Here is a 15,801-nt window from a genome sequence, read left to right on the forward strand (position 1 = left end):
CCCAATATAAACACCTGAAATCTTTACAACCTCAAATCCGTGCCCTTGACGCCCATCACCCTGCTCCCACTCTCTGGATCATTCTGGAATGCCCGCTCCGTCTGCAATAAACTCCATGTGATTCACAACCTCTTTAGCTCTTATAATTTTTCCTTCCTTGGCTTCACCGAAACATGGCTGACACCCTCCAACACCGCCTCCCCTGCTGCGCTATGTTACGGCGGACTCCACTTCATCCACACTCCTCGCCTTGGCAAAAGACATGATGGAGGAGTGGGCCTTCTCCTTTCTTCTAACTGCACCTTCAACCCAATCCCACCTCTACCCTCCCTTATCCTCCTCTCTTTTGAAGTCCACTCTGTCCGCATCTACTCTCCCTCCAACCTCCAAGTGGCTATCATATACTGACCTCCGGGCCCGACCACTGCCTTTATTGACCAATTCTCCACCTAGCTCCTTCACTTTCTCTTTGCTGACATTCCCACCATATTTATGGGTGACTTCAACATCCCCATTGACACCCACCTGTTGTGAGTTCATTTTTCCCTTCACCATTGAGGTCTGATGAACTCCCTCCTCTGGTGAAGGAAGGTAGTGAGGCTGATTACCAAACACATGGGCAGCTAGATGATGACTGGGTGGCTGGAATTGAGGACTGGATATAAGGCTGCTGACGCCCTTCTTCCTGGCTGGTGATTTTCCTGCTGGATTCTTGGAGACCAGTCTGATTCCTGCATCTCAAAGCTAAGTTTTTCTGCTCTGCTTGGTACTCTTCAGTTTTGTTTTTGTTTTGCCTTGTTTTTTGGGAGTTCTGCCATCCCCGGTCGGGGTGAGCTGAATTCCATTTTTGTCTCTGATCTGTTGATCTTTTGCTCTGTCTTCAGAATATACCTGAGTGCTGATATAGTCTTTTGAAGCCTAGCGACTTCAGGGCCTGTTTTTCCTATCAGTCGGTCGGCTCATTTTGATAGGGTTTTTGCGGATGGCAGACAGCAGCTTTCCTATCCTGTCCTATGTAGTTAGCTTGGGCCCCATCATTTGCTCAACCTATCTTTCTATCTGTGTTAGTGTTTTCATCTTGCTTCACCGTCATTATATTTTGGGGGCTGCCTATTGCTTTGGGGTCTGCTCTGGGGCAGTTTAGTTTTTCCCCTTTCTGTCTTTAGGCTATGTAGTTCTCCGGCTGTGATCGAGGGGTCTAGGGCACCGTAGGAACCCTCCACGGCTACTTCTAGTTGTTGTGGATAGGTTCAGGGGTCTGCAATCCGATAGCTGCCAACCTCTCTGGTTTTTCTGGACTTAGCTGGTATTTTGTTTTTTCCTCCTTCGGTGACTCATCATAACACCCACCAGTCGGCAGCCTCCAAACTCCTGTCTAGAGTTGAGCGACTTTGGTCAGATCGGGTTTCATGAAACAAAATTTGTTTCAGATGAAACTAGTCCGACTAGGGCAAAAAAAGTTGGAGTTTCGTCCGAAACCCGACCCCAGTGCAAGTCAATGGGGAATAAAAGTCGGCATTGAGCGGATGACATTCATCCACTCAATGCAGACTTTTATTTCCCATTGACTTGCATTGGGGTCTGGTTTCGGACGAAACTCCAACTTTTTTTGCCCTAGTCGGACCAGTTTCATCTGAAACAAATTTTGTTTCATGAAACCCGATGTGACCAAAGTCGCTCAACTCTACTCCTGTCCCTTACATTATCTTTTGGACTTGCCTAGTGGTCTTCCTCAGCCTCACCCACAGACGGACACACATTAGACCTGGTCTTCACCCGTCTCTGCTCCCTATCTAACTTCACCACCTCCCCTCTCCCTTTATCTGACCACCATCTACTCACTTTCTCATCCCTGTCTTCCTCACCTGTCACCCATGTCCAGCAACATGCGCACCCCCTGCAGAAACCTCGCACATCTAGACACTCACACACTCTCTGACTCTATTCTACCACTGTCCTCCATATCTTCACTCCACGACAAAGACACTGCCACTAGTTTCTACAATGCCACTCTTGCATCAGCCATCGACTCGGTCGCCCCTGTCATGCATAACAGAGTGTGACAAATCAATAGACAACCCTGGCACAATAACATCTCTAAAAAGCTTCGGCAAGCATCCAGAATTGCAGACGGTGCTGGAAGAAGACGCATTCGCAAGACGACTTTACTGCACTCAAACAAGCAACATTCGCATGCAAATCTGCCCTCACTTCTGCTAAACAGGCCTACTTTACATCCCTTGTATCTTCCTTATCCCACAACCCAAACAGTTGTTCAATACTTTTAACTCCCTCCTCCGCCCACCACTGCCCCCTCCGACTTCCCTAATCTCTGCCAAGGACTTTGCCACACACTTCAAAAACAAGATAGACCAAATACGGCAAGTCTTTATTGCTCAACCACCACAACCCCTTTGTATACCAGACCAATGCACAAACCCCATAACCTCCTTATCCAACATCACTGAAGAGGAGCTTGCTCATCTTCTCTCCAAATCACACCTCACCACTTGTGAACTTGACCCTATCCCATCCCACCTCCTCCCCAACATCATCACCACTCTTATCCCATCCCTAACCCACCTCTTCAACCTATCACTAACTTCTGGTCCCTTCCCTTCTGCTTTCATACATGCCACAATCACGCCTATCCTTAAAAAGCCAACCCTCGACCCAACATCTATGTACAGCTATCGCCCAATATCACTGCTCCCATTCGCTTCTAAACTCCTGGAACAGCACATCTATGCTGAACTTTCCTCCCACCTCTCACCTAACTTGCTCCTTGACAATCTACAATCTGGTTTCTGTTTCTATCATTCCATTGAGACAGCCCTGACCAAAATTACTAACGACCTACTTACAGCCAAAGCTAACGGACAATACTCTATACTCCTCCTTCTAGACCACTGCCTCCTACTACAGATCCTCTCTTCCTTTGGCATCAAAGACCTCGCCCTATCCTGGATCTCCTCATACCTTTCCAACCGCACATTCAGCGTCTCCCACTCCCACACTACCTCCTCATCCCACCCTCTCTCTGTTGGAGTCCATCAAGGCTCTGATCTAGGACCCCTACTCTTCTCAATCTATACACTTGGCCTGGGTCAACTCATAAAGTCCCACGGAATCCAGTACCACCTTTATGCCGATGACACTCAGATCTATCTCTCTGGCCCAGACGTCACCTCTCTGCTCTTCAGAATCCCGGAGTGTCTATCAGCCATATCCTCCTTTTTCTCCTCCCGCTTCCTCAAACTCAATGTGGACAAATCTGATCTGATCATCTTTCCCCCATCTCACATATCTTCCTTACCCAACCTATCTATAACAACTGACGACATCACACTTTCTGCCATATCGGAGGTCCGCTGCCTCGGAGTAACCCTTGACTCTGCCCTGACCTTCAAATCATACATCCAAGCTCTCTCCACCTCCTGTCACCTCCAGCTCAAAAATATTTCCAGAATCCGTCCCTTCTTCAACCCTCAATCTACTAAAATGCTTGTGCATGCCCTCATCATTTCCCGCCTCGACTACTGCAACATCCCTTTCTGTGGCCTCCCTGCTAACATCTTTGCACCTCTCCAGTCCATCCCTAACTCTGCTGCCCGACTAATTCATTTCTTTCCTCACTACTCCTCCGCTTCTCCCCTCTGCAAATCTCTTCACTGGCTCCCATTCCCTCAGCGAATACAATTCAAATTACTAATACTGACCTACAAGGCCATCTATAACCTGTGTCCTCCATATATCTCTGAACTAGTCTCCCGATATCTTCCCTCACATAATCTACGGTCCTCCCAAGACCTCCTTCTCTCCTCCATACTTATTCGGTCCTCACCCAACCGCCTCCAAGACCTCTCCCAAATAGCCCCCATCCTCTGGAATTCTTTGCCCCAACACGTCCGACTATCAACCACACTCAGATCCTTCAGACGGAACCTGAAAACCCATCTTTTCAGGAAAGCTTACAGCCTGCAATGATCCCCACTGTCTCCTCACCACTTCTGGAGCTACCGCCTCATCATCACTGGAGCTGCTGCAACCCCCCAACCTACTGTCTCCTTCCCCACTATCCTGTAGAATGTAAGCCTGAAAGGGCAGGGTCCTCTCTCGCCTCTATATCAGTCTGTGATTGTTAGTTTGTTTACTGTAAGTGATATCTGTAATTTGTAACCCCTTCTCACATACAGCACCATGGACCCAATGGTGCTTTATAAATAAATAATAATAAAAATAATTTCTGGGGTTGCGATTTTTCTTCTCTTTACAATGTTTATTCTTATTGTACCTGTCAGATTAGGTGTTTACAGATATGGTGACACCAAATATGATTTTTCTCTTTGCCCTTTTTTTCTTTATTTTCAAACTTGGAAATGTGGGGGTCGAGGGGGATTTGCTTCAATATTATATATTTTTTCTATTTTTTCAACATCCCACATCAAGAAGGTTTTAAAGCCATAATACAGTGTGCCTGTCAAGTTCTTGGTAGCCCAGATAGTAGTTTCTATGTCTAGTAAAGCTACTTTATTTTTATTTTCGCATGGATGCTAATTACCTGGACCCAGAGCAGTCCAGTCTCAGAAGATTTAACCCTTCCCAACGGGGCTAATTTCCATTCTTGTGTTTTTATTCTTCCCAGAGCCATTACTTTTTTATATTTCTGTCCACATAGACATACAAGAGCTTTTTTTTTTATTGTGGGACGAATTTTACTTTTGAATAAGATTATTCATTTTACCACACAGTATACTGGAAAATGGAAAAATCCAAGTGTGGTGAAATAGTGAAAAAAAAACCCCTGCAATTTTGACATTTTTTGGGGGAATTCTTACATTTTGTGGTAAAAATGACCTTGCAGTATTATTCTGCTCATCAGTAAGGTTACAACAATACCAAACATGTCAAGTTTTTCTATTATTTTAGTGGTGAAAAAAAGTTTGAAAAAAAAAAATAATATTTTTGTCTTTCAGTCGATGGAGCTGTGTGATGGCTTATTTTTTGTGGGGCAAAATGATGCTTTTATTGATAGCATTTTGGGATAGATATGACATTTTGATCGCTTTTACACCATTACTTTGGTATTGGAGTGACCAAAAAACATAATTTTGGCTTTCTTGGATTTGGATGCAGCATTGCTGCATATAGTGAAAATCACAGTCTCCATTGGAGCCTGGCCACAGGCAAGGTTCCAAGAGAGCTCTGTAATAACAAGCACGGGGGTCTTCAACAGACCCTCAGCTACCATATCAACCTATCAGCGACTCGCAATATGCTGCTGGTGTGTTGTTAATACTGCTGTTGGACAGCGGCATTTAAAAGGTTAACAATCGAGGGCGGCACTCCGCGCTACATGTGATTGTTAGAGGCAGGTCCTGGATGTAACACATAGCCATGAAATGCCGGGTGTGGGGTGAGTTCACCCCGTGATCCCACTCCATACACCCACTTCTGACTTGCGCCGTACATGTACGGTGGATGTCGGTAAAGGGTTAATAACACTCACCTGTGCGTGACTGGCTGATCACTTTATTTCTGTAGTGCAGGTATGATGACAATGCCCTGAGGGGAGTGAATACAGCAACAGAGGCTGGAGTGCTCTGGTTATAGTGATGCACAGCTGAACTAGTCAAAATGTAGGCAGCATAAGCCGAGGATAGTAATAGGAGTTGTCTAACACACATAAGATCTAGTGACTGGACTATTAGGGGCACAACTGAGATGTAGGAATAGGGCTAGAAATAGTAATGGTTATGGTTTGGGAGGTTTGGGGGACTTGACTGGTTCCTTTTAACCATGAACATAAGGTAGCACCAAGCTGTAACAATATCTCCTTAAGAACTACCATCATCAGTGAGTGGGCCAACAGTCAAATGTCCACATCATAAAACTGAGAATAGGCAAATAACAATGACGCAGAAGAGGAGGCACAAGGTGAACACATAACCATTAAACACAGTTTCAGTCTCTGAGAACCGTCCTTTATGTCTATATCAATTAATATTCTCTCTGTACCCAACAAATGTCCCAAAGATTCCAAACCACCTTGAAATGTTCAAACCATGTTCTATTTGCTGAAACCTTTAGGCTGTGTGCCCACGCTGCGTTTTTTAAGCGTTTCTGCAGCGCTTAGCGTTTCTGCTGCGGAAACGCTTAAGAAAAGCATCCAATGTAATATAATGGAAAACGCACATGTTGTGCTAATGGTGCGTTTTTTTCCGCTGCGGAAACGCTTAGTGGAAAAAAACGCAGCATGTTCATTAATTTTGCGGAAACGCAGGCGTTTCTGCATACATTCAATTGTATTGCAAAAATGCATAGGAAAACGCATGCAAAAACGCTTAACAAAAGCGTCAAAAACGCTTACAAAAGCGCTTCATAAAACGCATGCGTTTTCCTGGGAGGAGGGTATGTGTTTCCGCTCAGGAATATTCTGCATCAAAAACGCTACGTGGGCACATAGCCTCAAGTCTGCTCGCTGAAATAAACACGCACGCTCGACCGAGCTTACGTCTTTATAGAACCGAAGAAGAAAAAAGGATTTTCTGGCACTTCCACCTATAATGGATAGGTGGAAGTGCGGGAAATTCTTTTTCTTCTTTGGGTCTATAACAGCTGAGCTTCACCAGCAGGAATTGACACCCATTGACCAACTTTCCGGTGTATCCTGAACAATATTGGCATGGTGAGCTTCTTTATTTCTTTTCTCTACATGTATATAGAGCAGTTGCTAAAAAGCCTCTCATTTAGCCAGCAACTATTTCATGTGTATGATTTCCTCAGGCATATTTCATAATCAAGCTCATGTACTTCAGCACTTTGTATTTCTAAAGTTAGGTGGGTTACTATATGACAAACCTGGTTCTCCAGATCAGCTTTTCTCTGTTTGTTCTCTTCAAGTTTCTCCTCAAGTTTGGCCAATTTATCTTGAACCTCCTTCAAAGCTGCTTGCTTCTTCCTCAAACTATCCATAGCAATCTTCAGTTCACCTTCTGCTTGGTTCAGCTTCACTTTTTTAGGAGCTACGACCTTCGCCACCCTACACAAATTAGAATATTTCATAAGAAATGCTGGGGAGAAAGTATGTTTTACTAATTTCACAACAATCAGACGTAATATGTGCCATAAGAGAGCATTCAGACACCATGACTTTTTGCAGGAACTTGTATATAATTACATAATACATTTTGCTTTTTGTGAATCATACAATCACAGATAAATGCATCTTGTGAAATCATGCATACTGTTACTGGAGGGGTATTGGGTTTAGAAAGCAAATTAAAGCAAAAATTTGGAGCATTGAAATCTCACAAAGGCTCATTCCTCCATATATCTCAATACTTGTAGCTGGCAGATAGGCTTTTCCATCAGCGAAGAGCAAACTATGATTGATTCTAGTTATTTGGGAGCATAGTGCACTTGTGATTGTGCCCCACTGCACACGTCTGATTATATGGAAGGAACAATAGCCAATATTTTACTTACTGTTATTACTTTTATAATTTATTTATTAAAACATTAACTAGAAATGAATAAATAATAATAATGTTTTTTAGAATGCTAACATTACCCTGACAGCTGATTCTTGCTGCCTGAACCATAGGTATCATGAACCAGATGCTGCCTCCCTCAGGACAGCTGATATGACTGACTATGAAATGCTGAGGTGCTTCAGAGAAAATGTACATTTAGGAACTGGCCAGGGACCATGATGCTCTCGTGACTAAATCATGGTCATGAAAACATGGTCACAGGTGGCTTCTCCTTGTCCCCCTCGCCTCTCACACCATGCATCAGATCCATGGTGAGGAGAATCTGCCAATAACTGGTCTTTTGGACTAATGACCTGAGCGACTAAAGACCTCTAATGCCACCTATAGGAAGTAGGAATCCTAAAAGTCAATGTTACTCTCCAATGAGCCTAGTCAAAAGACTTAGGATAAAAGCAAAAACCAGAATCTCAATTTGCAGACACTGTGTTTTGGGGTACTGCTCTTCATCAGTGCAAAGTGTGAGATCAACTTTGGCTGTGTGAGAGGCATATACAGTTGGGAAAAAAGTATTAAGTCAGCCACCAATTGTGCAAGGTCTCCCACTTAAAAAGATGAGAGAGGCCTGTAATTGACATTATACGTGGACCACAACTATGAGAATCAAAATGAGAATACAAAGCCAGAAAATCACCTTGTCTGATTTGGCAAGATTTATTTAGCAAATCATGGTGGAAAATAAATATTTGGTCATTAACAAAAGTTCATCTCAATATTTTGTTATATATCCTTTGTTGGCAATAACAGAGGTGAAACGTTTTCTGTAAGTCTTCACAAGGTTGGCACACACTGTTGATGGTATGTTGGTCCATTCCTCCATACAGATCTCCTCTAGAGCAGTGATTTTTTTGGGCCTGTCGCTGGGCAACACAGACTTTCAAATCCCTCCAAAGGTTTTCTATGGAGTGGAGATCTGGAGACTGGCTAGGCCACTCCAGGACCTTCATATGCTTCTTACGAAGCCACTCTTTCATTGCCCTGGTGTATGCTTGGAATCATTATCATGCTGAAAGACCCATATACGTTTCATCTTCAATGCCCTTGCTGATGGAAGAAGGTTTGCACTCAAAATCTCACGATACATGGCCCCCTTCATTCTTTCATGTACACTGATCAGTCATCCTGGTCCCTTTGCAGATAATCAGCCCCAAAGCATGATGTTGCCACCCCCATGCTTCACAGTAAGTATGGTGCTCTTTGGATGCAACTCAGCATTCTGTCTTCTCAAAACACGACGAGTTTTGTTTCTACCACACAGTTCTATTTTGGTTTCATCAGACCATATGATATTCTCCCAGTACTCTTCTGGATAATCCAAATGCTCTCTAGCAAACTTCAGATGGGCCCAGACATGTACTGGCTTAAGCAGGGGGGGCACGTCTGGCACTGTAGGATCTGAGTCCCTGGCGGTGTAGTATGTTAATGATGGTAGCCTTTACTACGCTGATCCCAGCTCTATGCAGCTCATTCACTAGGTCCCCCCGTGTGGATCTGGGATTTTTGCTCACCGTTCTTGTGATTATTTTGACCCCACGGGGTGAGATCTTGTGTGGAGCCCCAGATCCAAGGATATTATCAGTTGTCTTGTATGTCTTCCATTTTCTTATTACTGCTCCCACAGTTGATGTCATCACACCAAGCTGCTTGCCTATTGTATATTCAGTCTTCCCATCCTGGTGCAGGGCTACAATTTTGTTTCTGGTGTCCTTCGACAGCTTTTTGGTCTTCACCATAGTGGAGTTTGGAGTGTGACTGTTTGAGGTTATGAACAGGTGTCTTTTATACTGATGACAAGTTCAAACAGGTGCCATTACTACAGGTAATGAGTGGAGGACAGAGGAGCCTCTTAAAGAAGAAGTTACAGGTCTGTGAGAGCCAGAATTCTTGCATGTTTTAGGTGATCAAATACTTATTTTCTGCCATAATTTGACAAATAAATCTTGCCAAATCAGACAAGGAGATTCAAGGAGATTTTCTGGATTTGTTTTCTTATTTTCACTCTCATAGTTGTGGTCTACCTATGATGTCAATTACAGGCCTTTCTCATCTTTTTAAGTGGGAGAACTTGCACAATTGGTGGCTGACTAAATATTTTTTTCCCCACTGTAGATAGTAGATAGATAGAAATATTGAATAGATAGATAATAGATAGATATGGTAAATAGATTTTCTTACTTATCATAGGAATCCATTGCAATCACCCATTTGCACAGCCCCTCGGCAGCTGTAGACGCATTGCGCACTTTGTCTGGAACAAACTCTGCGTTGGTAATATATTGCTTCCTTATGATGTTCATGTAAGCAGGTGGGATATTATCCTTATCATATTCATGTAGAGATTGAAGAAATTTCATGTCACCGAGCACTCTTTTTGCTGGTCCCCAGAAATCTTCAATCTTTCGTCCAGAACCCGATGGGTCAGGAATTTTATCAGATTTTACTCCTTTTAAAATGCAAATGGCCTCCATGACAAGCTTTACTCCAGCAGGGGGACTTTTCATAGACTTTACCACAGTAATATCCTGTTATAGTAAGATATCTGTGTCATTACAGAAATCAACAGAAAAGACACAAATATAAATATAGCCAAAGATAACAATATACTTTATGTGACCCTTCCATGATGGTTATGTTGTTTTTCATTAGGGATCATTCACATGAGCAAACGGTATTTTTGGTTTGCGTTTCTGTCCGTGAAAAAAACAGAGCTCGGACCACTGTTATTTAAAGGGGGAGTACAGATGAGTGATTTTTTTCACTGACCAAATCTGTGTATGAAAAGAATCACAGCATGCACTAATTTCATCCATAAGTCAAATGAGACTCACCCATTCAATCTATGGATGCCATAAGGAACCCAGTCTAGCATCTGAATTTTATGGATACATTGCAATTCTGTAGCATAGTAAACTGTAAATGGTCCTGTAAATGATTAATAACTATAAAATACAGACTGCACACAGAAGACAAAGGACAAAAAAATTGTCAGAGTTTTCTGGATGAAACTCTAAACAATCTTTTATACTTTTGTGCGAACCTACTCCAGAGTGAAAATTTTCTCTTGAACATGAGGATAGAATATAACGTGACCCTCCTCCATTTGAAAAATGATTTATTTAGTGCCTTTTTTATATTGTCTTCCGAGTCCAGAACAAATATATTATTCTAAATTGTTTTAAAAGGATTTGCGATGGGCTGTGGTGAGGACTCGGCATGACTAGTAGTTCAGGTAGGTAAGACCCAAGTAGAAACGCTGTGTTTTATCTGTCACCCTTATCCCCACAAACACAATTTGTGTACAATGTGTGAAGTATGTTTCTCCATCCTATTATGCTGTCCCATAGTGAGGAACTGTAGCCAAGTAGGAGAACAAATATACCTGGGCAGTAAGTGTGTCCAATGCCGCCAAAGCTGATTCCAATATAGGTAAAGCTTGGGCCAGATCACTATCACATTCATCTTTAATTGCTTTAGCAGCCATTGCTTGTTCATTTGCCACAGCTTCATCAGCTTTAACTATTTTTTCAGTCTTGGCCACCTCAATAGACTCTCTTTCAATGATGACCATCATCTCATCCACCTCTCTGCTAGCAACCTTCAACTGGGGCTGAAGAGCTTCTAGTTCAATTTGCATGGTTGCAACTTGTGACGATGCTGATTCTAGTTTCTCTAGGCCGACTTCATATCTTCTTTTCATGTTCATAACTTCTCTGTTAAAGAAAAAAGTAATGTAATCTGTATATCCATATATTCTGGGAAATGTTAGTGTATACACATGGACACAATTCTGGTAATGTAAGAAAAACACACAGTGGTCACTGAATTAATTTGTAACTGACTGAAGTAATTTTCACTTTAAATTTACTGAATATCAACTAATGAAAATCAGTCATTGTTTTTAAATTGTGGTTTAAAAGACATATTAAAAACAAACTAATGAAAATGTCCAGGACAAAAATAATGGTGCCTTTAGATAAATATTTTGTTGCACAACCAATTTCTGTAACTCAATGAGACTTCTCCATCTGTCCACAGGTATTTTGTCCCACTTCTTGTAAGCAAAATGCTCCTGCTGTCTCAGGCATGAAAGTGCCTTCTCCAGATGGCAGGTTTCATCTCCTTCCACAGATGTTCTATAGGATTTAGATCAGGGCTCATAGAAGACACTTCAAAATAGACCAATGCTTTGCACTCAGCCATTCTTGTCTGTTTTTAGCTGTGTGTTGGGCCAGTGTCCTGTTGGAGGACCTATGACATGTAACTCAGACAAGGCCTTCTGACACAGGGCATCACATTTCACTCCAGAATGTTTTGATAGTCTTGAGATTTCATTGTCCCCTGCGTAAATTCAAGAGACCCTGTGCCAGATGAAGCAAAGCAGCCCAAAATCATAACCAAGCCTCCTCAATGTTTCACAGTAGGTACAATGTTCTTTTCTTTCTATGTTTCATTTTTGTGCATGTGACAAAAGAGCTGATGTGACTTGCCAAAAATGTAAATTTTGTCTTATCTGTCCAAAGGACATTCTAACAGATGCTTTGTCTCTTGTCAATATGCATTTTGTCTTGCTTTTTTAAGATTTGCTTTCAACAGTGTTTTTCTACTCGGCCATCGTTCACTCGCGTTTCCAAGGCTCTTGTGCGGTTGCTATGACACATGAGCCAGGCGCACAATCAGCGCTGGTGTCACTCTCTCCGCTTTCGGAAAAATCAAACATCAAGAGGAATCCAGGGCTGCGGCTGCTCTCTCACTTCCGCTTGAAGTTTGATTTGTCCAAATGCGGAGACAGTGACACCAGCACAAGGCTTATTTGTCACAACAACCTCACGCGAGTCCCGAGCATGCGAATGCCGACACTGCTGAAACTGCGCCAGCATGGGAGGTGAGTATAAGCTTTTTATTTTATCAATAATTCAGAAAAAAGTATGTGGCACTCACGATGGCAGCTTGAATGAAAAGTCCTTTATTTCATGACTTTCACCTTAGATGGACCCTGGACCCGTTGAAGTGTGGTAACGCGAAACGGCTGTTGTCTTCTCTCCTCTCTCCCCGCACCCCTCTGCACCTTACCATCTAAGATGAAAGTCATGAAATAAAGGACTTTTCATACAAGCTGCCATGGTGACTGCCGCATACTTTTTTCTGAATTATTTATGTCTACATGTTGATATATGCTGAGCACCTCCAAATTGGACATTTATGCTGATAAAGGCTCTATTATCTGGCTCAACTCCTTCGTACAAAGGATTACATGTTTTAACACTGGTGCCGCTATTCATTTTCCTCTGTGACTTAAGAGTTTTTTATTTTATCGGCGCCAAACATTTAAATCATGAAGGGGTGGTCCTAATAGTGGATAACCCCTTTAAACTTCTGAATATTATGTGCAATCATAGTAACAGGAACATCAAACTGTTTGGAGATTGCTTTATAGCTTGTACTTTTAAATTGTTAGTCTATAATTTTCTTTCTAATTTACTCTGACAACTCTCTCCTTAGCTTTCTTTGGTCCATGTTCAGTGTGCTACACACCATGATACCAAACAGCACAGTGACTACTTTTCACTGCTGAAATAGCTAAACTGTTTACAAGTTTATAGACACCTGGATGCTAATTACAAGACTCATCTTAGTTTAATATGTCCCTATGGTTAAATTATTTTACATGTTTTCTAGGAGCATCATCATTTTTGTCCAAGCCATTTTAATTAGTTTGTTTTTAATAATTTTAATTATTTCCTGGTGCACAGGAGTTGTCATGTTCGAGTCCTGACACATATAGTATTTGGTATCACCACATTCATAAAATCTATGAGAATATAAAATTAAGAGACGTAAACGAAGAAACAAAATTGCTTTTTTGAGGGTTGCTACACTTTCCACTATGCAATGTAAAGCTATCAAAACGTCATATTTACCCTAAAATTTTATTGGTAAAATCATCAGCATGAAACACAAAAACAAACCTTAACACAGGTCCAACAACAGGAATATGAAAAAGTTACAGGTGTCAAAAAATGACAATTTTTTATTGTGCTGCGATGTAGCTATAACATGTAGTGGCCGCTTGACCTGTGTCATGGCCTAATTCACTGTTTAGCCCTAGCCTTACACTAACATGCAGCCTAATACATTGCGCCTCTGTTTTTTGTTCTGCGGCAGACCCGGATGCCAGTGTTAGGCTTCCTGCTGTAATTGCAGCTATTAGCTCCCCAAGATAGCATTGCAGGGGCCCGATGGAGTGACAGCGGAAGTGATGTATCTCTGTCAAACTGTTTACATGCCACCATCACTATTAAAGGTAGCAACTAAAGAGTTAGGGCCCCGTCACACATAGCGACGCACCAGCAATCCTGACAACGATATGACCTTGTCAGGATCGCTGGTGTGTCGCTACATAATCGCTGGTGAGCTGCCAAACAGGCAGCTTCACCAGCGATCAGCACCAGCGACACGCGGGTAACAAGCGACGCATGTCACTCAGTTACCCATTGTGTACCTTAGTTACCAGTGCGCTGGTGCAGGGAGCAGGTAACCAAGGTACAAATCGGGTTTCTAAGCGGTGCACGTCACTTAGAAACCCGATGTCTACCTTGGTTACCAGCTCCCTGCACCAGTGTGCTGGTAACTAAGGTACACATCGGGTTTCTAAGCGCTGCGCGCCACTTAGAGACCCGATGTGTACCTTAGTTACCAGAGCTAGCTCGCTGATCGCTGGTCTCCCGCCTGCCACATGCAGTGTGCTGGCCAGTGGGAGACCAGCGAACAAAAAAAAGTCCTGGCCTTTCCAGGACAATCAGCGATACCCGGCAGGGGGGCTGGCCGTTGGTAAGTGTCACACACAGCAATCTCGCTGGTGAGATCTCTGTTGTGTCACAAAACTTGTGACTCAGGAGCGATCTCGTTAGCGAGATCGCTGTGTGTGACAGGGGCTTTAGCTGGTGCAGGCAGCTCCCTTCACACCGCAGCATGTGTGCTAGCATTAGGTATGAGCACTGTAAGAGGAGACACCACCTTTTCCCATCCTCACAGAACCTGGCACATTCCATAAGAAGTGAAAAGGCAGTGCAATGACAGGAACTGGTTAAATAATCCATCCTGAAAATGCCATAAATTAAAATGTGGTGTGTCAGGAGAAAAAGCTGAACTGCTTAGTAAAGCATAGAAACAGATACATTTATGATGATATATAATTATAAAAAAATATTTTTGGGGGCATTTATATAACGTTGTTCAGTAATAATTCTGTTAATAAGCACTTACGACCGTTTTTTCTGCAGTAAAGTTTTAAAAGTAGAGATGAGCTCCAAATATGATGTAGGTGTTACATAATTATATCTTTGTAGCTCTGCACGAAACCTCTCAGACAAGGTAATAGTTGATGTGTGGAAACTTTTACACATATCAATACATCCATTTCTAATTTCTTCGGACATTTCAATATCTTCTAAAAATCGTGTTGCAACAGCTTGAAGCGCGTCTTCTGGCCAGGACTAGTTGAAATGTTAAAAATGGAGTAAATTAAGGAACATAAAACTTCTGCCCAGTTATGCACATTGAGGTCATATACAATAGATCACATTTTAAAGATAAATATTTATATGCAGGCGAGTCAAATTCTATTACCTATTTATTACTAATGCTATGATATTGATATGGGTCTGACACCTACTCCCTGCCGATCAGCTGTTCCCAGTTCCAGCAGTGGACAGATGTTCACATGAAGGTGCGCTGTTCTGCAGTGCCCGGTATCAGCCACTATGCGGTGTACTGAGTTCTGGTGTCCCACTCCGTACTCACCTTACATCCAGCCACTGCTGCAGCTGATAACAGTTTATCGGTGGAGGGGACATCAGCTGTATTCACTATAAAATTATGATAATTATAATCAAAATAGTCTGTATATGTTTTTTCAGCTTCAAATAAATAATGGACGCCTTAAATTTTTTTATGGATGGGAAAAAATGCCCTGTTTTTACAGACTTTTATGGAATTTCTGGATGGTTGGCAACCCTGGGAGGGTGGAGGGTAGGCCATCACAGAAGCGGTCATAAAAATAGGTCATCACATTATTGGAGCACCCCTTTAAGGGCCACTGACTTTTTTTAAAGAATCACTCTAGAATTTCCATCTTTGCCTATATATAGTGCAGCATAGGATACTACTAAAGAATAGAGGCTCTTGTGCATGGTCTTGGGTATACCTGTATTAGTTGATTTCTTCTCCACTCATATTATTTTGCTGCCCC

General features: G+C 42.4%; 1 protein-coding gene across 1 annotated transcript in view; it reads right to left on the reverse strand.

Annotated features, from left to right (window-relative positions):
- DNAH7 (dynein axonemal heavy chain 7) overlaps positions 1-15,801 on the reverse strand; it is a 529,416-nt gene that overhangs the window by 173,067 nt on the left and 340,548 nt on the right. Inside the window, exons 41-44 of the mRNA XM_073546702.1 lie at positions 14,817-15,046; positions 10,933-11,263; positions 9,729-10,075; positions 6,862-7,042 (exon numbers count right to left, since the gene is read on the reverse strand). Of these exons, the coding sequence (XP_073402803.1) occupies positions 6,862-7,042; positions 9,729-10,075; positions 10,933-11,263; positions 14,817-15,046 (1,089 nt within the window). The remainder of the gene's footprint in view (positions 1-6,861; positions 7,043-9,728; positions 10,076-10,932; positions 11,264-14,816; positions 15,047-15,801) is intronic.

The sequence above is a fragment of the Dendrobates tinctorius genome, unplaced genomic scaffold, assembly GCF_039654945.1.
Source record: "Dendrobates tinctorius isolate UK_male_01 unplaced genomic scaffold, ASM3965494v1 ptg000150l, whole genome shotgun sequence".
NCBI lineage: Eukaryota > Metazoa > Chordata > Amphibia > Anura > Dendrobatidae > Dendrobates > Dendrobates tinctorius.